The 23,754-nt window shown below is 34.1% G+C and overlaps 4 protein-coding genes and 1 pseudogene across 4 annotated transcripts in view; 3 read left to right on the plus strand and 2 right to left on the minus strand.

The window, feature by feature from the left end:
• Positions 1-2,933, minus strand: part of LOC140977266 (probable sugar phosphate/phosphate translocator At3g14410) — a 7,690-nt gene extending 4,757 nt beyond the window's left edge. Inside the window, exons 1-2 of the mRNA XM_073441965.1 lie at positions 2,468-2,933; positions 454-561 (exon numbers count right to left, since the gene is read on the minus strand). Coding sequence (XP_073298066.1) covers positions 454-561; positions 2,468-2,569 — 210 coding nt within the window. The 5' untranslated portion in view covers positions 2,570-2,933. The remainder of the gene's footprint in view (positions 1-453; positions 562-2,467) is intronic.
• A 1,169-nt stretch (positions 2,934-4,102) lies between these two features.
• Positions 4,103-9,947, plus strand: LOC140977283 (bystin-like; annotated as a pseudogene).
• Positions 9,948-10,360: 413 nt separating this feature from the next.
• On the plus strand, positions 10,361-13,015 carry LOC140970706 (pyruvate dehydrogenase E1 component subunit beta-3, chloroplastic-like). Its single transcript, XM_073432613.1, has 2 exons — positions 10,361-10,776; positions 12,032-13,015. Exons 1-2 carry the CDS (start codon positions 10,610-10,612, stop codon positions 12,861-12,863), a joined length of 999 nt encoding a protein of 332 aa, XP_073288714.1. The 5' UTR covers positions 10,361-10,609; the 3' UTR covers positions 12,864-13,015.
• Positions 13,016-14,098: 1,083 nt separating this feature from the next.
• Positions 14,099-16,067, plus strand: LOC140982784 (uncharacterized). The gene is made up of 4 exons (XM_073449525.1): positions 14,099-14,288; positions 14,790-14,993; positions 15,082-15,157; positions 15,542-16,067. The coding sequence occupies exons 1-4, from the start codon at positions 14,277-14,279 to the stop codon at positions 15,844-15,846; spliced, it is 597 nt and encodes a 198-aa protein (XP_073305626.1). The 5' UTR covers positions 14,099-14,276; the 3' UTR covers positions 15,847-16,067.
• Positions 16,068-18,818: 2,751 nt separating this feature from the next.
• LOC140977292 (9-cis-epoxycarotenoid dioxygenase NCED1, chloroplastic-like) lies at positions 18,819-21,129 on the minus strand. Its single transcript, XM_073441989.1, has one exon. The coding sequence runs from the start codon at positions 21,016-21,018 to the stop codon at positions 19,207-19,209; it is 1,812 nt and encodes a 603-aa protein (XP_073298090.1). The 5' UTR covers positions 21,019-21,129; the 3' UTR covers positions 18,819-19,206.
• Positions 21,130-23,754: the final 2,625 nt, after the last annotated feature.

The following is a 23,754-nucleotide window of genomic DNA, read 5'->3' on the forward strand; positions in this document are numbered from 1 at the left end:
CCAACCAAAACATTTATTTGGGTTCACTCCCTACCCACAAAATTGTGGTACTATGTCATACAAATTGTGGTACACTTCATGTGGAAATGTGGTACACTTCATGTGAAAATGTGGTACTAAAAAAGTAAAACGGCGGCTGGGGAGTTAAGTCCAATTTCCCGTAAAAATAACATTATAATTTGCTTATTCAATTTTTTAAATCTTATTTATTTGTTATATTATTATTATTATTATTACTATTATTATATGTAATATAAGAGTGTTATGGTCGGGTCGTGTGATATAATCGATCTGATTGATTAAAGGTAAAAACTTGTGGGAGACGGTCTCACGGATCGTATTTTGTGACACGGATCTCTTATTTGGGTCATCCATGAAAAANGGGGGGAAATCTATATTAAAACACAATAATCGACAAATCCTGATCATGTGTATTATTTGTGCATATATTACCTTGAGAACTTTGGTAAGAACGAAACATAAGACAGAGGAGAAGATCATATGAAGCATCGTCAATCCAAGAGGATACGGGAAGTTTATTTCCTTTGACGACAACACCCACTGCATTCAAGAATATTTTGACAAGGTAAATTTGGCAGAACAATTTCGTGACTTTTGAAATGTACTTCCAAAGGCTTATAGAAAGTACATAAATGACATTTCACTTACATAGCCAATAAGTAGGCACTCTATGCAATTGATAAAAGTATGCAACTTAGCAATGCCTCATTCTAGTCATGCGATTCATGTATGCAGTGAAACTTCACCACGAGAACTCCAATACATAGGTGCAAGAATTGATTTCTCAAATCCTCAAAATAGCACATAAAGAGAAAATAAAAACTCCATGGAACTTTGCTAAAAAAAACAAGATCTCCTATATTCAATGGAAATATATATCAACTATTAGGAGTCTATAACTATCATACTGGAAAACCCATTTAAGTTCAGAATTTATACCATAAAATAATAATGATTATCATTTCTCTCAATTGAAATCAAAGAATGCAGAAAATATAGTGTTTACATGGGATAATAGAAATGACATCTAGGATACTTTTCTTCAGAGAGTAGCACGAAAAAGAAAAAGAAAGCCCAAACAATAGCACGTAGCACCATTTTCATCACAGATCTCCTACAAACAATCGCATGTAGCACCATTTTCATCACAGATGCACAAAGATGTATCTTATGGTGCACATAGGGCAACAAGTTTACTCCTTTTAGCGTATGGACATATAAACTTTCTCATAGAAAAATCTCACTTGCCATCAAAACCAAACCTATGCGACAGTTCTCCAAAACTGAATTAAATATCTAGCAGTGATCTCACTTTTGTTAACAGAAAAGAGACAAAAACTAAAGCTCCATCAATCTTGCATCTGTGAGGTGAAAAACAGGCAGTAGAAGTTTTCTTTCATAGATATTTACACTAATTTAACGTTAGTTGTACTTTGATGGAACAAAATTTGCGGCGTTTAGTTAATCCGAGATATTGTCCAACTTAATTCGCTAGTATTTATATAGGACCCTCCTGCAAAGATCATCTCCTAATGTTAATGTTCTTAAAGAAAATGGACGCAGACTAAGAAAATTGAAATAACTAAAGCAATCAGTGTTCACCTAAAATCTACTATGCAAGTGATTATGTGGCATCATTCTATCACCTAAAGAAACTTTGGATGTCGGGATTCATTTTCCAAACCCTTTTTTTTATTTTTGGATGAAACCAAAACATTACACTTTTATTCCCAATTTCCCCCAAACACATCAACATGCCCCAACATAATCATTTCTTTAATTAAATATCATTCCAAAAAAAAATACTCTATTATTATATTCTATTTCAATTAACTCTAGTGACAAATTTAAAATACTTCATATAATTTCATGTGACATCGCCAACCAAAATATAATTATATGGTTCAATATCAGCTCCCTAAACCAATAGAACAACTACACTTCAACATATTTTACCTAAACATATTTTGAGAGAAAAAGTCTCGCGAAATTATCAGAAACTCTATCAACCATAGCAATGGCTTTCGGTTGTGGAGTTGTCATCACCCGTGAAAATAAGGCTGATCTAACACAGTAAACTACTCCTGCCTTCAACCATACTCAAGCTTTAAAGTTGCGACAACTGAATGCCCACGCTATAAAACGAATTTCATATCAAGAAACATGCTTTCCATTTCCTCCTCTAATTCTAAGCAAATTCAATTAACAAATCCATGAAATCCTAGCCAAATTGGAGCTTAAATTGTCGACCCTTTGCTCTTCCTAACACAATTTCCTCGGATATAATCCTTCCCATCACATTCAAATCATCAGCCACAACCCACAAATCTCATCACTTGTTTGACAATGTGCCAATTAGAAGTACGCGATCATCAATTCGACTATTTCACATAAACGTACATTGCAGGAAGTGAAAAAAGGAGAAATACAATAGAGATGAAATAACCTTGTTGAAGAAGATCTGCCCGCTGGATAGAGCAATGTATATGAGAATGTAAGCATATGTGACGAACTCTTCTCTCACCCATTTTCTACTCCGATCCGCCATTGCAGCACCGGAAACTCCCACAGACCCAGAAATATTCAGCGAGAAGTGTGATAGAAAAATCGAAGTTTCGAGGGAACAGCGGACATAATTTTGACCTGAAGGGGATGTTAGAAACAGAAAACAAACAAGAAATTGCTTCCAGATTCAGCTTTAGGGTGTTCAGTGTATATATATATATATACATATATATATATATAAATGTGGGTCTGGGTCCTTGAACCCGGGCGGGGAAAGGACAGTCAAGCGGGTCCAGTCAAAAGTACCGGGGATTCTGGAACCCGGATGAAGCAAGAACCGGAGTGTCAGTCCAGAACTGATCCCAAGAAAACAAGAAGAGATTGGGCGGAGATCAACCCTGGCGATGAAGAAATACCCTGTTTAAATCGTTATTGAACATGCATTAACAAGGGAAAGTCGTCTAAGACCACTATATACTTAGGCAAAGTCGGACTCATTACCTTGTCGAGTAATACAAGAAAATAAGTTAAATGATCATGGACTCTGTCTATCGATAATTAAAAGATTTGTTCTCTCATACCATTTCACAAATCGTACGGAAGTCGAAACATGGACCACGTCTGTATATCATAGCCACAACCTGAGCATCTCGGAGCAGTCACCGATTATCATATAAATACCTTAAACTGTGGTAAAATGAAGGCGTCGATTTTTCATTCTCACAAGCAATCTTCACATATTTACTCAAACACATATTCTTTAATTTAAGTGCATAGTTGAACGTTGGGGTGGCCACATAACGTTTCTTGATCAATCACCGAATGAAATTATCTTAATTCTTATAAAATACAAAAAGATAAAAACAGCGAAAAATTAAAATCATAATAAACAATTAATATACTAAGTAAAAAAATATTCTATAATTTTTAAATGAAATTACTATCAAACCACGTGATAGAAGTATTAATTAAACTTTTTAAATAGTCAACAAAATCTGTAAGTTATTTTTACTAGCGTTTATAGAATTGGATGAGACCAAATAGTTGAATGCTGGCTATGGCCTATAGATCATGTCCGAAAAACTTTTAAAAACCGTTATATGTCGGTCATATCAGTATTGAACCGGTGAACTGGTTAAAAAAAAGTTGGATCAGTTCAATTTTTTTTAATTTTATTTTTGGTTTATATATATATATTATTTGGATTTTGAAATTTGTTAAAAATAACATTATAATTTGCTTATTCAATTTTTTAAATCTTATTTATTTGTTATATTATTATTATTATTATTACTATTATTATATGTAATATAAGAGTGTTATGGTCGGGTCGTGTGATATAATCGATCTGATTGATTAAAGGTAAAAACTTGTGTGAGACAGTCTCACGGATAGTATTTTGTGAGACGGATCTCTTATTTGGGTTATCCATGAAAAANATTAATATCGGTAGGATTGATCCGTTTCATAAATAAAGATTCGTGAAACTTCTTACAAGAGACCTGCTATTGATTAAATTGCTCTAAACCCGTGCCTTTTTTTTAAATTTTTTTTTTAATATTGGAGGAATAGGCCGAACTCGAATTAACTGGCTTGGCTAGAACCCACTTTCCGCCTCTTGTCGTTACAAAACAATATCAATAGCCTAGGTTTTTTGCTCAGCTCCGCCACCACCATCAGCTGCGATGTCGAAAAAGCGTTCTCGAATCGCGAATCCGGAGCCCTTCTCACCGTTTACCTCGGATTCCGTTTCTTACAAGCGACGTTCTAAGCCACCAAAACACCACCAGCTCCAGCAGAGGCTTGTGCCGTCGGCTGTCAGCTCAAAGATTCTCAATGAAGCTCTTATTCAGCAGAAGGAAATTCAACTAGAAGAAGATAACAATGAGGCCCAGAATAATGGCATTGTGTTTTCTCAAGTGGACGACCCTAAAAACAGTATCAGAGACGAGGAAGAAGATTTTGATGATTTTAAAGGGTTTTCCGATTCAGAGATCCAGTATGGGCAACATGATTTTGAGGTTTGCTCTTCGTTTTATTTCACATATCTGTAGCCGCGGGGCACGAATTTAGTGGAGCCATGGTTAAAATTCTATTTTACTGAAATTACCCGTGAATTTTGATTTTGTAATCTGTCACTTTGTTGTTCTTCATCTATTTCAGTGAGCAAATTAATCATGTCTTTAGTCGTTACGTTTTGGTTTCTTTTTTTTGCGTTCGTATGCGGTTCATTATAATTTTTAGTGACTGAATTGAGTGTTGTCATTTGAATCTTGTTGGAGGAAGGTGTTCATAATATCCGAAATGCACGTTTCCTAATTCTGTCTGGTTATACTTAAACTATGAGTGGAGCTTCATTTCAGCTAAAATTTGAACTCAATGCTCGATTTATTTCTTGATTTTCTGAGAGATGAACAATTGTTTTTCTTGACCTCCAATTATTTTTAAAGGCCTATGTTCATTTGAAATTCAAAGACTCTATGGATATCGCTGTTGCACGGTATGTATATGTGTTTCAGCACTTCATTGCAGATTTGATATATTTCCCAATCCTTCATATTTTGATAAGGGATATGCCAGTCAGTCTATTTGCCCTGTCTTTTGAATCTTTGATCGATTATAGAATAAATTTATGTCATATTTCTTTTTTGCTTATCCTTGAAATCACTTTTAGTAAATTATTACATTTGCTTTTGTTATTATCCTATTTGTTTGATCAAATAGGATAAGATTGATGAAGAAGATGAAAAGCTGCTTGAGGCCTTCTTTTCTAAAGATGATCGTCCTCATCGCACATTGGCCGACATTATTGTCGAGAAGATCAAAGAAAAAGATGCCCAAGTTTCTTCAGGTCTGATTCAAGTATTCCCACGAATACTTTCCTGATCTTTATATAATTACCCCTGTATATCTTACTGTATTTTTTAGCCTCTCTTTTTATTGATTTTTAATTTTTAATATACTGTGGTAAAATTTCGGAACCCTTTGGCCATGTCTGTTTATCTTTTCTGGGAGTGTTTTGGCAATGTTGACATTTCCTATAAACACAAATATTAAACATATCCTCGTAAAAATTTATTGTTCTCTCTGAAAAACACATTTTCACTCTCCCAAATACAATTAATATTTTATATTGCTATTGATATCTCTCAAAACTATTTCTATTATTGTACTGTATTCAATCAATACTCCATATTTTTCAGTATGAAATAATCATAGGAAAAACTAAACGGTCTACGCATCAAAACATGACATCTAATCTAAAATAAAAAATGTCTCATTCCGAAACGTAACCGAATGATTTTCCCTGAAATAGGGAACCGTTATAATCCTCTTATTATTAATAAGGTATAAATACCCCAGTGAATTTTAAATAAACATGATATTTACAACGAAAAATGTTTATTAAGAAAACATAGTCAAACGTGTGTCACATTCTCAGTTCAACATCTGAAAATATATTTTCCAATAAATATTTTCAGAAATATTGAAAACATAGACAAACCGACTTTTTCTTTTTTCAGTTTGTTTTATGTAGGAGGTGTAAGATGTAGATTCAACTGACCTTGACACTTTACCGGTGTTACATTGTTGGGATGCTTATCGCATATTGAAAAGAGCTGCGACAACTTTTTACTATTTTCGGTTTCACTTGTTTGGTTGTAGGAGCGCAGGCAATGCCTAAATTAGACGACTCCATTGTGGAACTATACAAGGGGTATGCCATTTGTCTTATTCTTTGAATGTTAAAACTGTTGGATGTCTCGTCCTTCTCTTTTCCATTATCATTATTATTTTCCTTTTTCGGTGCCACAGTGATCGGTAATATGTGTTTTGTGCAGGGTGGGCAAGCTACTCAGTAAATACACCTCTGGTAAGGTGCCAAAAGCCTTCAAGCATATACCTTCTATGCAATTCTGGGAAGAAGTCCTGTACTTGACTGAACCAGAGAAATGGTCTCCTAATGCAATGTATCAAACCACTAGAATATTTGCTTCTAATTTGGGTGTCAAGAAAGTGGAACGGTTCTACAAGTTCGTCTTGCTGCCACGTGTGAGAGAAGACATTCGAAAGAATAAGAGGCTGCACTTTGCTTTGTATCAATCTTTAAAAAAGGCTCTCTATAAACCAGCTGCTTTTAATAAAGGAATCTTACTTCCATTATGTGAGGTATCTTATACTTCGCCAATTTGCTTCATTAGTTCATTATAATTGGTTCTTGATTTTGATAACTGGATTGACGGCCCAATTTATTCTCAAGCACACTTGAGTTTCCTCTTGTGCTAGTGTGCCTGTTACACGTGCAAAGTTCTTTACTGGCATATGATTTTACTAGATAAGTGAAACCTTAACCTCTGGTTGTTCAGCATGTTCTTTGTGCATTTAGTTCGACAATTTGGCTAAGTCAGCCAAAAAAGCCAGAAATGGCCTTTATATATCAGTGATGACAACCGCACCTTTAATAAAATGTCACTTGTTTCATAACGTTCATTTCAATGTAAGTGAGCCGACTTAATGATTTCATGCTCCGGGTTGCAAAGGTTCATATAATGGATACTTACCAAGTGTCAATTAGGGCTTCAATTGAAGCGATTTCCATTATTTTCCATGGATAATAGATTGATGATTTTTCTGTTTCAGGATGAATTTTGAAGAGAGAAGTGAGCCATTTGCCTACATTTTCTAGAAACTTTTTCACCTTTTTCTGTGTTGCAATTTCTGGGTGTTACTATTGTGGGGCTCTTAGCTCCTAATCGTTATTACAATGCAATTTGATTAGGGTTAATTAATTACAGCGGAAAACGAGTTTAAAATTTCTTTACAATGAGCCCAAAATATGCTATTTGAATACTAAAAATAGTATTTCATCTCACATCATAAAACATGCCCACACATAATTAAAACAACTCATACAACAACAAATCATATCCTCGGGGCATCTCCCGGTATATATAGATACATAACATATATACTGGGAAAGACCACGANCCCTCCACTTCATTCTAGGTATGCTTGTGATCTTAATCTAAATCACTCTACTTTTTACTTTTAGATCACACATATACCACCCTAAAAGCAGTTGCATCAATGCTCTTAGTGTTATAATAGCTATTCCACATGATTAGGCAAAATTTTAAATGTTTATTGATACTGACCAAGAATCAAATTTCTGTCAACAATGGGAAAAAAGTCTTACGGGAAAAATCTGTCATTTTGTTTCCATTATTCCGTGAATAATTTCGCTATATCATAGGAGGTTTTATTGAATGAAGAGCTGCTTACTTTGATGCTAAATTCATATTACCTTTCGGAATCCCTTTTACATTTCATTTCGAGGTTGCCAGCCTCTGTTTTATTAATATGAGCTCTTCACCATGGTTGCTCAGTGTTCTTTGATTACATTTCATTCAAACAGCTTGAAAAGTTTGAAATGCTTGATTGCCACTTTTAAATGTCTTAGACATTTGACGGAGCTTGACATACAAACATGTTAATTGTTGAAAAACACATTTGTTTTTTTTTTTTTTGGGGGGAAGGGGGATTTTTGGTTTTTATGGTATTATTTTCATTGTGTTATTAATCCATATCATTTTGCTTACTTGCGAATTGTGATGTATCATGTTTAATATTTGTTGCATGTAACAGTGTCGCGTTGTTGAAACTCGCAGAGCTGGAGTACTGTGGAACAACAAGGTATTTATACTTTCGTTATCCCACTTGGACTACTTCATATAGATCTTGATATTATCGATGACTCATTCTGTTTTGCATTATGCTCTTGATATTTTTCACTTGCCACAATGTTTTACAAGAGCTTATCAGCAAGTATATGTTGACGATTTTATATTTTATGTTTGTTGCAGTTATTTCATAAAGTTACTAATTGAGAAGAAATATGCATTGCCATATCGTGTACTTGATGCTTTAGTTGCTCATTTTATGAAATTTCATGAAGACTCCAGAGCAATGCCTGTGATCTGGCACCAGTCACTTCTTGCATTTGCTCAGAGGTTAGTTCTTTTGGTTATTTTTTCTTGCTTCTCCTTTTTACTTTTTTCTCTGCCCTTAGCATCTATACATGTCTCCCCTCGATGCCAGTAAAATATATTATTTAGATTAATGCAACAAATTTAAATTTGATTCCTCTAATTGTCAATTATTAGTTAGAATTTATGAGTTTTCTCTTCTAACAGCGAAGCCTAAATTCTTCACAAAACTGCTCATCTGTGTGCACATTCCATACGAAAAAAGACTGGGTTTGATTGCTGTGTTGATGCAGGTACAAGAATGAGTTGACAAAGGAAGATAAAGCTAATCTCAACACTCTAGTTGATAGGAAAAGACATAAATTAGTAAGATGGCCAAAGCTCTTACTATTTGATGGAAGTTTTTAAATGATTTATCGACTCATTTTTCTCTTCACATACAGGTTACTCCGGAAATATTAAGGGAATTAGACAACAGTCGAAACCGCGGGGACAAAGAGGATGATCTTATGTCAATATATATCGTTTTTGCTCTATTGAAATATGAGTTTATCATTATATTTTGTTTATCTGTTTTGGAAACAAAATCAGTGCTAGGCTGCTAGCATCGCCTTTTCTGTCGCCAAGATTTGTGATGCCACTTTCATCCTTATGCACGAATGAATATACGCCCCATAAAAGAATATTTACAATATCCTGTTCGTCTATGCCGTACTATGCTTGCTTGGTTATCACTGTTTTTAATCCTGATAACCGTTTCCTAATCATAAATACCCTTGAATTTTTAGTTTCTCTATATGGTACTGGAATTTAGATTTGGATAGCGTTGAAACTTTTTAACTTGTAGAGTTGTATGGTCTCTCTCTTTGTGATGTATGCCCCTGGCTCCGTTTCTTTATTGATTACACGCATTCCTTGACTTCCTATCACTGACACCTATTTCCACAGTTACTAAACCAATTCAAGAAGATAGGTTTGATGTTCCGGATGTACCAATGGAAGAGGACTGAGCAACTTACCATTACTTGATTCTTGCAGGTAAATAGTCTTCCCCACTAACTCCTCTTCCTAATGATTGTAGCTATCAAGCGAAACATGCATGATTTTCAATCTCTTTATGCAGGCATTAAAAAATTTTCATCAAGAAATTCTAGCGGCAAGTCAGACACATTCATCTGGTTAGTCTGGACACAGGGAAGATAAATATGCTGTACGATGGCTGAGATTCGGAAGAAGTTTCATCTTTGTTTGCCAGTGTAGTAGGAAGATTTTCATAGCTTGTTTTGGTCTATATATGTAGGTTAGAGATGCGAACGTTTTAAGATGAAATGATTTATTGTTATTTTACGCAATAGACAAATTTGGTTAGTTTTATGAGAAATTATTTTTGAAGAAAGCACAAGTGATAGTTAAGCAAAAAAGCGGTTTGATCGAGTCTTTCTTTTGACAAGAAAAAGGTTAATAAATTAAAATCTTTGATCATTATATAGTTAAAAATAAGTTAGTGTAATTGAGATGTCAATGTTATGGTTGATGAGTGTTTATGTAAGCATGTATGTATGTGCACATACATATATATATATACATACATATATATATATATATAGTATTTTCTATATATTAAATATGTTATAAATTTTTAGTTTATAATTATTATATTTTCATATTATTAATCCATTCAAATATTTTTTTAATTCGAATTTTAGTTTCTTTAACACAATCCAAATATAATTTTAGATATATGAACTAAATTTTTTTAATTTTTTTAATGTAATTGACATTTATTATTTTAAATACAAATAAATTGAAGTATTATGTGACAAAATTATAGATTTCTTGAGGGATAAAAGGTGGTTTGATGAGTATTGGTAAAGTTGGCGACACATGCTGATGCGCACAACACAATCAAGCAAGAAAAAGGGATGGATCCTTCGGTTCCGTCGTCATTCCAATTTCTCCTTCCCTTGAAATTTGCCCCATTTTCACATCAATTTATCCGCCCTCTTCCCTCTGCAATAACTTTTATATAAGCATTTTTTTTCTGCATTTCACCATTTCTCATTCCCTCTTCTTTCACTCGCCCCGCTTTATTCATCATGGCTGCAATGTTGCAATCTGTTGGAATGGCATCTCAAGCTTCAGTTACCATGTCGGATCTTTCTAATAGATTCTCTGTTTATTCTCTACCGGGTATCTTGCTTTTTATTTTGTGTTTCTGTTTCATTGGATTTGTTTTGCGCAATTTCAGTCGTGATGGGATTTGATTTTTGGAACCCTGTGAGACATCAAATGAGCTGAGAACTCCTAAGAGAAAATGTTGGCTAAAAACCCGTGTGTTAATTACAAAAGATTCAATCTTTGGTTTCAACCCAGAGATGGGAGACTGAACCCCCAAGCGCACATTCTGGTTGGGGATCTTTGTAATTTACTGAAAGCGTTTTGGTCTGGACCGAGATCGTGGTCAATTCTCGTTTGGCTTTTCTCAAGGATTTTGAAACGAATAGTAACTNTAGAAAATATTTGAGAGACGGCTCAAACTATTTACTTCAAGGTGGTCGAAATTCTTTTGAGAGGAGAGGAGAGGTTTTTAGAAAAATTATGAATGAATTCTTATCAACCCTAAGCCTGATGCACATATATATAAGCTTAGGGCCCATTAATAAATTAATTACTTAATGGGCTTAATCAATTAATTATTCTAGTCCAACTAGTTTAATTAATTAATTAATCTTTTAAAGTTCAATTAAAAACCTTAATAATTTGTATGTTGGTCTTGTACTCTTACAAGCCCATAATACATACACCCATTACATTTAATTTAAATCATTTATAAATTCAACATTTGAATTTATTAAATTAAATCCATTATAAATTCAACATTTGAATTTATTATAAATTCAACTCCTTGAATTTTATTACCTCCAAAATTTAATATTCAATAAACTCAACTTTTGAGTTTAATAAATTAAATTCTCAAGTTTTATAAATTCAACACTTTGAATTTATTCTCTCCATATTTCATAAATTCAACTTCTTGAATTTATTATCTCATAAATTCAACTCCTTGAATTTATTTTCTCAAAATTTAATTATCATAAATTCAACTCCTTGAATTTACTATATCATAATATAAATTCAACATCTTGAATTTATTCTCTCAAAATTTAATTATCATAAATTCAACTCCTTGAATTTACTATAATATATAAATTCAACTACTTGAATTTATTCTCTCAACGGGAATAAATGATCCAGTACTTGTGTGACCCTCAATGGTTCAGGGATACAGCTAGCCGTGGGTTCACAACTCTTTGTGATTCAGAATAACACTTATTCTTATTCGGGCTTACCCTAGTTAGCCCCATTCTTTTCATCAACACCTTGATCAAGAATGTCAGAACTCATTTCTGATTGCACCCATCGGATCATGGTAAGAGCGTCTAGTAGCATCGCCCCATGATCCCCTAGGTATCGCTGATAGTGCCTACAAGAACCAGTCGATTATGATTAACGTACAGTACGGTCCCTTCATCTCATATATCCNCCATTGCCGAAAATTCTTTTACAGGCATGGCTGTAGGGGCTGCCATGACAGGGCTAAGGCCTGTAATTGAAGGCATGAATATGGGATTTCTTCTATTGGCCTTCAACCAAATATCAGACAACTGTGGCATGCTACACTATACCTCAGGTGGGCAGTTCACAATTCCAACTGTGATTCGTGGACCAGGAGGGGTTGGGCGCCAACTCGGGGCTGAGCATTCACAGAGGCTCGAATCCTATTTTCAGTCAATTCCTGGTATACAGATGGTTGCTTGTTCGACTCCATATAATGCCAAAGGTCTCATGAAAGCTGCAATCCGTAGTGAGAACCCAGTAGTTCTTTTTGAGCATGTGCTTCTTTACAACCTCAAGGAGAGAATTCCCGATGAAGAGTACGTGTTGTCTCTCGAAGAGGCAGAAATGGTGAGGCCTGGCCAGCATGTTACAATCTTGACCTACTCTCGGATGAGATACCATGTGATGCAAGCCGCCAAGACTCTAGTCAACAAAGGTTATGATCCCGAGGTGATTGATATCCGGTCCTTGAAGCCCTTTGATCTCTATACTATTGGAAATTCGGTCAAGAAAACACACAGAGTGCTTATTGTTGAGGAGTGCATGAGAACTGGTGGCATCGGAGCAAGTCTTACAGCAGCGATAAATGAGAATTTCCATGATTATTTAGATGCTCCAATCATCTGCCTTTCATCACAGGACGTGCCTACTCCTTATGCCGGGACTTTGGAGGAATGGACAGTGGTTCAATCGGCACAGATTGTAACTGCAGTGGAACAGCTCTGTCAGTAAGCAGTAGGGGTGAGTTCAACTCAAAAACAAGTTTCAGCTTTGTTCACTTTCAGTCAGAATCTTGGTAATTTTCTTCCTATATTCAATAATTTTTCGAGTTTGAACTTCCATGGATTTTGTTGTTGAACGAGATACTAATATACGTGAGTATCCATACGTATTTCAGAGTTTTTGAATGAAAATTTTTATGTTTAGTGATCATTTTGTTGTAAATTTGGACTATAGTGTCATTTATTCTTGGTCCATGCGCAAATCTTGCATTTTTTTGTGTGGAGATGTTCAAATTAATTTCAATGTTACCAACTGTATATATGAATGTACACATGCGGATTTTTTTTATTATTTTTTTATCACTACTCTAAACTTTTAAAACTTATTATATCTCATATATGAACCGTATTTATGTCTTGATAGAAAAAGAATAGTACTAAAAATACACCATATATTCTATGTCAATAAAGAAGCACAAGGTCTATATATTGCTATCTTGGCAAGATCCAAATTATGTTCCGTCAATTGTAAAGCCCCTAAATTGTTTTAGTGTTTCAAAACGGCGGTGAAATAAAATCCACAATCTTTAGAAAACAATAAAAAGATTTTTTTTTAAAATTATAAATCTATACTATATATAAAGAATTTGATTGGCCATTTTCTAAACTACAATATTACTCTTACCTTATTAATCAAATACATTATTTTTCAAATTAAAATACTACCATCATTTCATAAATAAATTACCCACACATATATTTAATCAATTATCATCATAGCACATTCTTGGTAGTTGCACGTGTCATCTCTTATTTTATATTGTCCATAAATAGGTGGTATCATAACAAAAGGAAAAAAAAAGATGTAAGAAATATTTTCAAAAAGAGGAAACAATTTGTACAAAGGTTGAGATTTATAAATAGAGAAATATATCAGTGTATCGATAATAGTGAAAAAGAAAGAAGAAGCAATATAGAAACATATCAAAAGGTTTTTGATGACGCCCACACGTCAGTTCGTTGGTTCGAAAGAATAGACGTGGAAGAATTACGGTGTCTTAAATCAAAGTATTCCAACCTCATTCGACAAAGGTATATTCTATCTCCTTTTGATTATTTATTAAATTAATATAGGTATTAACCGCTCAACATTTTGGTGGAAAATGTTGTTTTATACCATTCGATCTATGTCAAACTTCCGTAAAATATAAATTTTTTTATATATTCGGTTTGAGAAGCCAACACTGATTTCCAAGCCTTTTCATCGTGGACGAAGGTCAGGATATGGCCATCGTCTTCGGATTTTGGATCTGGCCCTGCAGGAAGAAACATGGTTCTCCCCCGAATTTCTCATCCCCGTAAATGAATTTCTTGATTTCGCCTGTGAAAAGGTTTACCTTTGCGAACCCGGAGACTTTTGGCCATGGATACACACGTACGATTGGGCTTACTTAATACTCAGTTTGGTGGCAATTATACATACCCGTGATTGTTCATATCGTTGGTTTTGCTGCATACATGCATGTTCTTTTTTGCATTTTAATTACAAATGCAGTTTGATTCTGTGTGAAAATTATCAGCCAGATCGGTGTCGGGATTTTGCAAAAATTATTAGATTTGTTTCATATATTGAAATTGTATGTAATATTTCATTCCAAATTTGATTGATATCCAGTTTTATTTCGAAATCATTACATGATTTGTACTGAATTTTGAATTTCATGTATTTATTAGGCATGAAATTTTAAATATCATGTATTATTTAATATTTTCGAATTTATTATTTTTACAAGCATAACTCGAAAATAAATTCTTATACATGTCTATATTTAAACAAACAATTACATGCCCAAAAATTTTGGTTCTCACGATATTTATATAATTATGTTTTATGCATCTCGTTTGATGTGAATGCCGATCTCTATTATATTTTCAGAAGCAGTTCATCAGTACTCACTCATCAATGGATTTTTTGGATAATGTATACAAAAAATCGGTCAGGAGTACTGTTAAAGTTGGCAAGATCATGTTCAAAACATTGTTGAGACCCATAGTCCGAGCGACGTCGCAAGTCGTCATGGCGACCTGCCTGCAAAAACCTTTAACAGACCTTCGCAATCTCAACCTCGGCGCTTTCATGGTGATTTACATAGATATATAGAGTATATTCTTCTTTCTTTTTTTTTTTCCAAAATGATTTTATGATTTATACTTTGTTGTCTTTTCAGACAATTATTATTAAGGTGGATTCTAGCAGATTGGGATGGCAAAAAGGAGTATTAGCAGCACTGAAGAATTTCAAAGGTATTATGATACAGTCTCATGGATTCTTATTCTTATTCGTGAACTTTATCGATATTTACTACAAAAATAATATTTTTTTATGGGTGACCCAAATAAAATATCCGTAAAACAAAATTGACTTGTGAGACCGTCTTACAAGAATTTTTGTGACCGTAAAATTATAATAATTGTACATTCGAATATAAAACGAAGAAGAAGAAGCCCTGAAAGTCATGTTTCTGGTTTTTCTTGTCGATATTCTAAACATTTTTCAAAAATAGAAACTCAACCAAACATTGTCTATTTAATTTTTTTTTTATAGAAAAACTTGCACGTTATTTTTCCTTTGTATAATTTACTAACAAAATGTGGTTGAAACCGAACATTATTAATTCATGAACACAGGGGCACGCTTCAAAATGGATCAAAATGGTGTTGTGGAGATATCTGGAGTAGGCGATCCGAAGAGAATTTTGAAGAAAATCGGGAGATCGAGCCGCGTAACGCTCCTATGGTTCCAGTTCGGACAATGCTCGGAGAACCTATACATGGCTGCGAGCAGTGGCAAGAAAAGCGACCCTCCTGCAGATAAAGAAATTAAACCCATTGGTTACGGAAATAATGATACCAGGTTTCCCTTTCTTCCCAATATGCATGCTGGATTTGCCCATCCCGTGCCACATTTACTCACACCTTACGGTCCATATTAACGCCCTCTTCTCAATTTTCAACACCTAATTTCCTAGTTAACGCATCGTTTGACTCAAGCTCTACATCTGATTATTGTTATAAAATATTATATTATTCATACCATTTGAATTTATATCGTCCATATATTATGTATAGTTCATCATCCTTATCAACGAGTCAAATGGTGGCTACTTTTGTTAAAAAAAGAATTTGAACACGAGCTTCTGTAACAAAATTTCTATCATCCAATTTTACTGTTCAATTTTGGGTTTTGGTCAACTAAGTTTGGTTTTAATATGCTAACTTTTATTTTTCCTTTATTTTGTTCCACACGGCAAATATCGCTGAATCTCAGTCCAAAAAATTTTATTCCTCCCCGCAAAATGTTACATAGATAAGACATATAATTTAGTCGATAATGTTTTTCTTCATATGAAAATATCTCAAGAAAATAAAAATGTATAATCATAAAACTGAAAGATTCACTATTGTCTCCTTTCGTGAGGCTCTATCACGTCTCTGTCGTCGTCAATTATAAGGTTTAAATTTCCCTTTGGAAAAATTATAATTAACGTACATTATTTTTTTGCTTAAAATTATATTGTTGTCAGTAGCAATACACAAACGCACAACAAAATCATGTGTCTTAAAGTTGAAAGATTACTTTAGTAATAAATCTCATAATCTCGTGCTACTTTCTTTATTTGGACGAGAGGTTGGTAGATTAATTTGGACAGAAAATTGAATAAGAAGAGAATGGATGTTTAATTAAATATTTTTTAAAATATATTTCGCTTTAAAAAAGATATACGAAAATTGAAATATTCTCTAAAATATATATCACAAAAACAAACTTTCCATTAATTAAAATATCGTGAATCTTGATAAATTTGTTAAGAAAAACTCAAGTTAATTACGTACGTATGATTTCGAGTATAACTTTACAAATCCAAAACACCTCATGATTCCGTAAATTTGTTTCTCAAGAAAATTAGGGTTCGTGCCAACAACAAGAACATTTCCCTTTCGAGGGAGATGCGCACGTAAAAGCGAATTTAAAATTAGCGACTGTAGCAATCACAACCGTCGCTATTTTTAGCGACGGTCATCTTTCAAGAGTTCCATCGTTAATTTGTTTCGAAAAATAAAAAAAAATACTTTTAATAATTTAATAAATCTAAAAGAAACTAATAATCCAAACTAAAATCGTGTAAAAAAAAATTTTTAAGTGTTGTGAAGTAGTAAAATCGTGTAAAAGAGAAAAATTTTAGGTGTTATAAAGTGGTTAGAAAAATTTTACGTGTTGTGTGAAAGTGATAAAATTGTGTAAGAGAGAAAAATTTTAAGTGTTATGAAGTGGTGAAAAAAATTTTAAGTGTTGTGTGAAGTGATAAAATGGTGTAAAAGAGAAAAATTTTAAGTGTTGTGAAGGAAAATGGAACGAAAATGGAGATATTTATAGACAGTTTGCGACGGGTTTTGGTTAATAGCGACAGTTTTAAAACAATGTCGCTAAATTTAACGACGGTTAATTCAAAACCGTCGCTAATTTAAACGTAGCGACGGTTTTGACAAACATGTCGCTAAATTAGCGACGATTAATTTAAATAACCGTAGCTATATATCGCAACGTTTTCCAAAACCGTTGTTGTTTGTCAAAAAACCACACTAAAATTAGCGACGGTTATGTTAAAACCGTCGCTAATTTAAACGTAGCGACGGTTTTGACAAACTGTCGCTAACATTAGCGACGGTTTTGAAATAATTGTCGCTAAATATTGCAACGTTTTCCAAAACCGTTGTTGTTTATAAAAAAAATCACGCTAAAATTAGCGACGCTTATTTTAAAACCGTCGCGAATTTAAACGTAGCGACATTTTTAACAAACCGTCGCTAAAATTAGCGACGGTGTTTGAATTAACCGTCGCTAAATATTGCAACGTTTTATAAAATCGTTGTTGTTTGTCCAAAAAAACACGCTAAAATTAGCGACGGTTATTTTAAAACCTTCGCGAACCGTCGCTAAAATTAGCGACGGTTAATTCATTAACAGTCGCTAAATATTGCAACGTTTTCCAAAACCGTTGTTGTTTGTCCAAAAAAACACGCTAATCGACAACAGTTCATAGAACCGTTGTCGTTGACCCAAAAAAAACGCTCAAAAACAACGGAACCGTTGTCTTTGATCCCAAAAACTGTTGTCTTTGACCCCAAAAAAACAACAGTTTTTAAAAACCGTTGTCTTTGACCCCCCAAAGACAACGGTTTTTAAAAACCGTTGATTTGCCCCCCAAAAGATAACGGTTTTCGATAAAATCGTTGTTAAAAAACATACGACAACGATTTTTATGAAAAACCGTTGTCGTATGTACGTTGTTGTATGCAGAATTTCTTGTATTGTATAATCATAAATAGTTCGATCATGCTAATTTTAAAAGTAGAAAATAATATAGGAATCTAGCTGAAGTGGGCAAGTTTGATCAGGGGATACAATTCAAGGGAATATTTGCCTATTACTGACTTTTATTTGATATATTGTGACAAATGTGCTTCATTCAAGGAACTTCTTCCTTGTTTTTCAACACCAAGAATAGGGGATACTCCAAGAACAGGAGATTGAAGCATGCCTCTTAATAAAATTTATAAATATTTTTAATAAAAACAATTCGATTATATTTTTTTTATTACAAATAACTGAAAAATAGTTTCTTAGTTTTGATATGTTTATTCCGATTCAATAACTGAAGTCAAAATATAAAATGATCTGCGAGTTTAAGTTGTAAACTTATTCTGGCATCATCTGCATTCTATTCCAACTTGTTTCAAAGAATGTTGATCGGCTGATTTATTGAGCTCGAATATAACAAAAACCTTTTCCGGCTCGATTCCAAATGATTATTTTGCATCCATGTACTACATTCTCAGATGATTTAATGAATTGGGCTACTCCAAAATTCTACCAGAGAAAAGAAAAAGGCAAGTATTATGAAGATAGATATGGTAGTAGAAAAAAGCAATCTCATGTCATTTATACGCATGTACAAGAAAACAGAGAAAAAGGCCTGTTTTTTAATATATATACAAACATTATCAAACTATTCTACGGAAACTATGTTCCTATTCTATCTGATTTTTACATACTACGTGACAGAATCGTAAGAAACCAACCGAGCTTCCTTACATCCGAAAGCTACCATGCTGGCTCTGGAAACTTACCACGTGAAAACATATTCAGTATATTTTTAGCAAAAAAGAAAGAAAGAATGAATAATATTATACAGGACTCCAGGAGAGAGATTCCGGGGAGAAGTATATCTAACCATCCCACTGGAAATTCTCCATGGAAAATAGTAAAAAATGGGTTGAATTGGGAACAGGATTCAGGCCTGGTTTGCCAAGTCTTTTTCATTGATGAATGTACCGTGAAAACCATAGGGAACTCTTGATGGGAGCTTAACTGAGGCCTCCAGTTTCATTGTCATGGCATTGATAATCTGGAGTTCTGATTTCCAAGCCTTTTCATCGTGGACGAAGGTCAGGATATAGCCATCGTCTTCGGATTTTGGATCTGGGCCTGCAGGAAGAAACATGGGTTCTCCCCCGAATTTCTCATCCCCGTAAATGAATTTCTTGATTTCGCCTGTGAAAAGGTTTACCTTTGCGAACCCGGAGACTTTTGGCCATGGCTCTGCAATGGCCAGATATGCGTATTGGGTTTTTCTTCCAAGCCTATTTCTGTTCACCATTCCTGCTTCTAAATTTACCTGATATTCATATGACAGGATGGGCCTTCGTGTCGATTTTCTGGTCTTCAAATTCAGTCTTATTTCGGACAGAACACTCTTTAATCCTTCTTCGCATTCGTTGAAAATGGAGTCCGGGGGAGTCATACATGAACCAATGACAACTATTTCATCTGTTTCAGGCTCCTCCCATGCATTCCAAAGATGGAAACAGAAGCAATCAGGCACCTCCACCCACTTGATCCCAGAAGAGTTCTTTGCATACTTGTCCAACACACCGAACCTGGCGACTTTTTTCTTATCGTACACAACCGGAGAGCCGCCTCTGATCATTTCCGACAACTTGAACACCACCTGCTGATCCGGCACGATCACGAAATTTTCTGTAATAGCGAAATCATGCATCATTGTAGGTTCAGAAACCGGGATCTCGATGTCCTCTGATTTCTCGCCGTTTCTTGAAAACCAAAAGTACTTCAAGTAAGGATTCTGAATCATGTCGTAGCTCAGAGCAAAGAGCTCGCCAGAGACTGGGTCGAGCTTCGGGTGAGCAATCATGGGGGACTTTAACTGACCATTGAAACTGTACCTTCCCACTGTTTCGAGGTCCCCATCCGGATCCACGCGTACATTATAAGGCAAATCATCTTCGGACATGGCCAATAAACGGTTGTTGAAGTACACCAATCCAGCGTTCGCAACTCCGGTTCCATGGTCATGATCAACCAGCTTAAACACCCCGCGAGCATAAAAAAGCAGCAACCTAGCTATGCCTGAATGTCCGTGTAGCTCTCCAATAGCTTTTGGAAAAACAGGGCGGCCCAAATCCCGTTCCTGGATCAGTCTTTGTGTCTCCGTAAACCGACAGGCATAGCTAGCAGAGCCATCAGAAATTTTCACACTGTGAATCATTCCGTCGCCATCGAAGAGGTGGTGTCCTGCGAGCGGCTCGAAGAGCGGATTAGCCCCATTTCTCACGTACACACCTTGAATGGAATCCGGGATTTTCCCAATGACCGGAAGTTTGCGCTTCACTGGCCGTTCCGGTACAGGGGAGAAGTTTCCGGCAATTTGGACAACAGGGTCTGCTGTTTTAGGCAAAGGGTGCTCCAGCTCTTGAGCAGTCAGTGCACTCTCCACTGCATCCAGAGCTATTGCCGCAGCTTTCTGAAGCAAACTCCATTGTGGCTTCATTGGAGAAGAAGGCGACTTCGGCTTTTCGATAGTAGCTGGTTTTCTAGCCGTCTGGATTTGGGTTTGGTTCGGGAGACGGATCGTTGGAGCTTGGAGGGAGGATTTTATGTCGAATTTGCCTTTTCTGTGCGGCAAAAGAATGTGCTGGCTGACGGACAAAGATCTTTTGCAGGAGCCCAACTCGGGTATTAATGGCGCGCGCGATTTAGGTTTAATCCATGAACTTGTGGCAGCGTAAGCGTTTGAATTAGCCATTAATGCTCCTTATTTCACAACTGTTAAAAAGTGATCTAAGTGAAAGTTTTCGGGTTTTAATCAAAAGATAGAATGGAAAAGGAGTGATTTCTGTTTTGTGTGCGTTGAGTGGTAGGAGAGGGAGGGGTATATATACAGCCAAGAGTCATGAATGTCAGAGAGCCCACGTGTAAGTTATTTGGAAATACAATTCATTTTACTCTTTTTTGTTGGTAATAAAAATAAATATTACAATTTTAGTTATTTTTTGAGAAATATATATTCAGAAAACTTTATTTTAAATATGTCCTATAAACAAAAAAAATCTTCCAACAAATTGATGTTTGGTGTGTTTGAGCTATTTTAAGGTTTACAATATATGATTTGTGTCGTTACTACCAATTATAATTTTTGGTCAAACGACTAGCATTCGATCTTACAATTGATATCGGAACTAACATCATGGATACGATTCTCATTTATTACAATGAATCCAATCATTGAGAGAGATTGTTGAAAATCAATAATTGTCTCTGCTCGGTATAGCACATGTTTGAACTGTTGTAATATTTAAAATATTAGATTTGCACCGTTAACAATAAATATATCTTTTATTAAAACGAGATACACTATACCTAAAACAAATTGTGTGTATATATGTTACGATTCAGGAAATAATAATAATAATAATAATATAATGGATTTGAATATCCAATTAATTGTGAATGAATGAGGTTGTCGGAGTGGACCATATGCATATATAGCTTCTTCGAACTTTGACATGACTATCCTTGTCTTCTTCGCCCCAACTCATAATTTCTTGATATTTGTCATGGATTTAGGATTTTTTTTTGCATCTAGATCAAGTCTATTGTCATTTTATTTTAAATATATATATATGGAGTTGTCTCGTGTGGAAGTTAATTTGATAGAAGATTGGGAGAAAAATTTTGCAAAAAAAGATAACGTATAAAAAGAAACATCAGTCATATCGAATGCAACGTTAGCTATATTCGAGTCGAGTCGAGTCGATTCGATTTGATTCAAATTGTATGCATGTGAATTGAACGGGCTTAATTTTGTTGTGCTATACTTTACAAGAATGAATAATGTAATTTCAAGAATCATATTTGCCTAGACACTTATTTATTCTTTTATTTTTTGTTGACCTTTTACGACAAAATTTTGTAGATTTTACATTATATTTTTAGTATAATCAAATAGAAAATTGTTTTGCTATTAATATAATAATAAAAAAATATAAACATAAAGTTTGATTTGAATAACATAGGTGGTCTAAACCCGCGTCGAAGCCTCTAAAAATAAGGAGAGTGACTTGCTTACCACGTGTCGGGTTTGTTTTGAAGTCTTGAGCTAAAATCTGTGTCAAGTCAAATGTCCAACGCGCTTGTTTGTCTCTCCAATATACATATTCCTCTCTCTCCGTATATACCTTGTTCATATTGAAAAGTTAAAAAAAAAAAAATTGATATAAGTCAGATCGAGTAAGAGATTCATTTCAGAAAATTGAATTCGATGCGTGAGACAATCTAATAAGATTTTTTGTGTTATTCGTGTTTTTTTTAGTGAATATATAAAGAGAGACTCGATTTTTTTTTTAATGAGACTATAAATAATATATAATATTATAACGAATATGATAAATTGAAAGTATATTAGATTTTGAACAAAATGTTGATTGAAATAATAATAATAATAATAATAATAAAACAATCCATTCTTTATTCATTACTCTAAACTGTATCTTAGTTTGTTTTAAGACCTTTTTTAAAAAAATTTGAACATAATATTATAACTTATTGTGAACTTTTGTATATAGTGTAGAGTAGGTCTCTTGTGAGACGGTCTCACGAATCTTTATCTGTGACACGGGTCAACCCTACCGATATTCACAATAAAAAGTAATACTCTTAGTATAAAAAGTAATATTTTTTCATAGATGACCCAAATAAGAGATCCGTCTCACAAATATAACCCGTAAGACCATCTCATACAACTTATTCGCCTATTTGTTCTCTTATTTAAAATAAATGAGTTATATCGACAATATCTCGATCTATCAAATTCTACGCAAAATTAGATAAACTTGTACAGACAGTTAAAATACGCAAATTGGAATTGGATTAGTAATTTTGCCATTCACCAAAACAACGGGCTGCGTATGAACCTACCCCACTCGACAGTTTTCATAGTGCTACGTTGAACGATCATCATTTTCAAACATGTTTGGTTGGATTGTAATAATTTTTTGTTTTGTTTAAGAAACTAAAAAATTACAGAAAATATATAAAAAAAATACTTTTTGCAAATAGAGATTTTCTTCTGTCTACGTTAACAGCCTTTAAAAATAAATAAAATTAATTATTACAACTATTATTTGTATAAACGTGAAACTATTCCATTTTTTTTCCATAAAATATAATTTAAAAAAACCATATACTATAGGTTACATATTCAAACTAATGCCTAATATTTCAAAATTTTCCAGCCCTGACATTTGAGATCCAGCAATGATACGATTAATTTTGATATATAAAGTGTCACATCCCACGTTCAAAATCATAAAACCTAGACATTCTTTACATGGCTACGTGTTCCCTTTCAAAATGGATTTGCGTGTCCAATTCTTATCAATTAATTTGTTAATTAATTTAATTAAATCTTTAAATTTTTTTTAAAAAAAATTAAATCCGGCCACCTTATGTATCACGCAATACGGCACGTAGGAGATAATGT

Source organism: Primulina huaijiensis, chromosome 1 (genome assembly GCF_012295235.1).
Source record: "Primulina huaijiensis isolate GDHJ02 chromosome 1, ASM1229523v2, whole genome shotgun sequence".
Classification (NCBI taxonomy): Eukaryota; Viridiplantae; Streptophyta; class Magnoliopsida; order Lamiales; family Gesneriaceae; genus Primulina; species Primulina huaijiensis.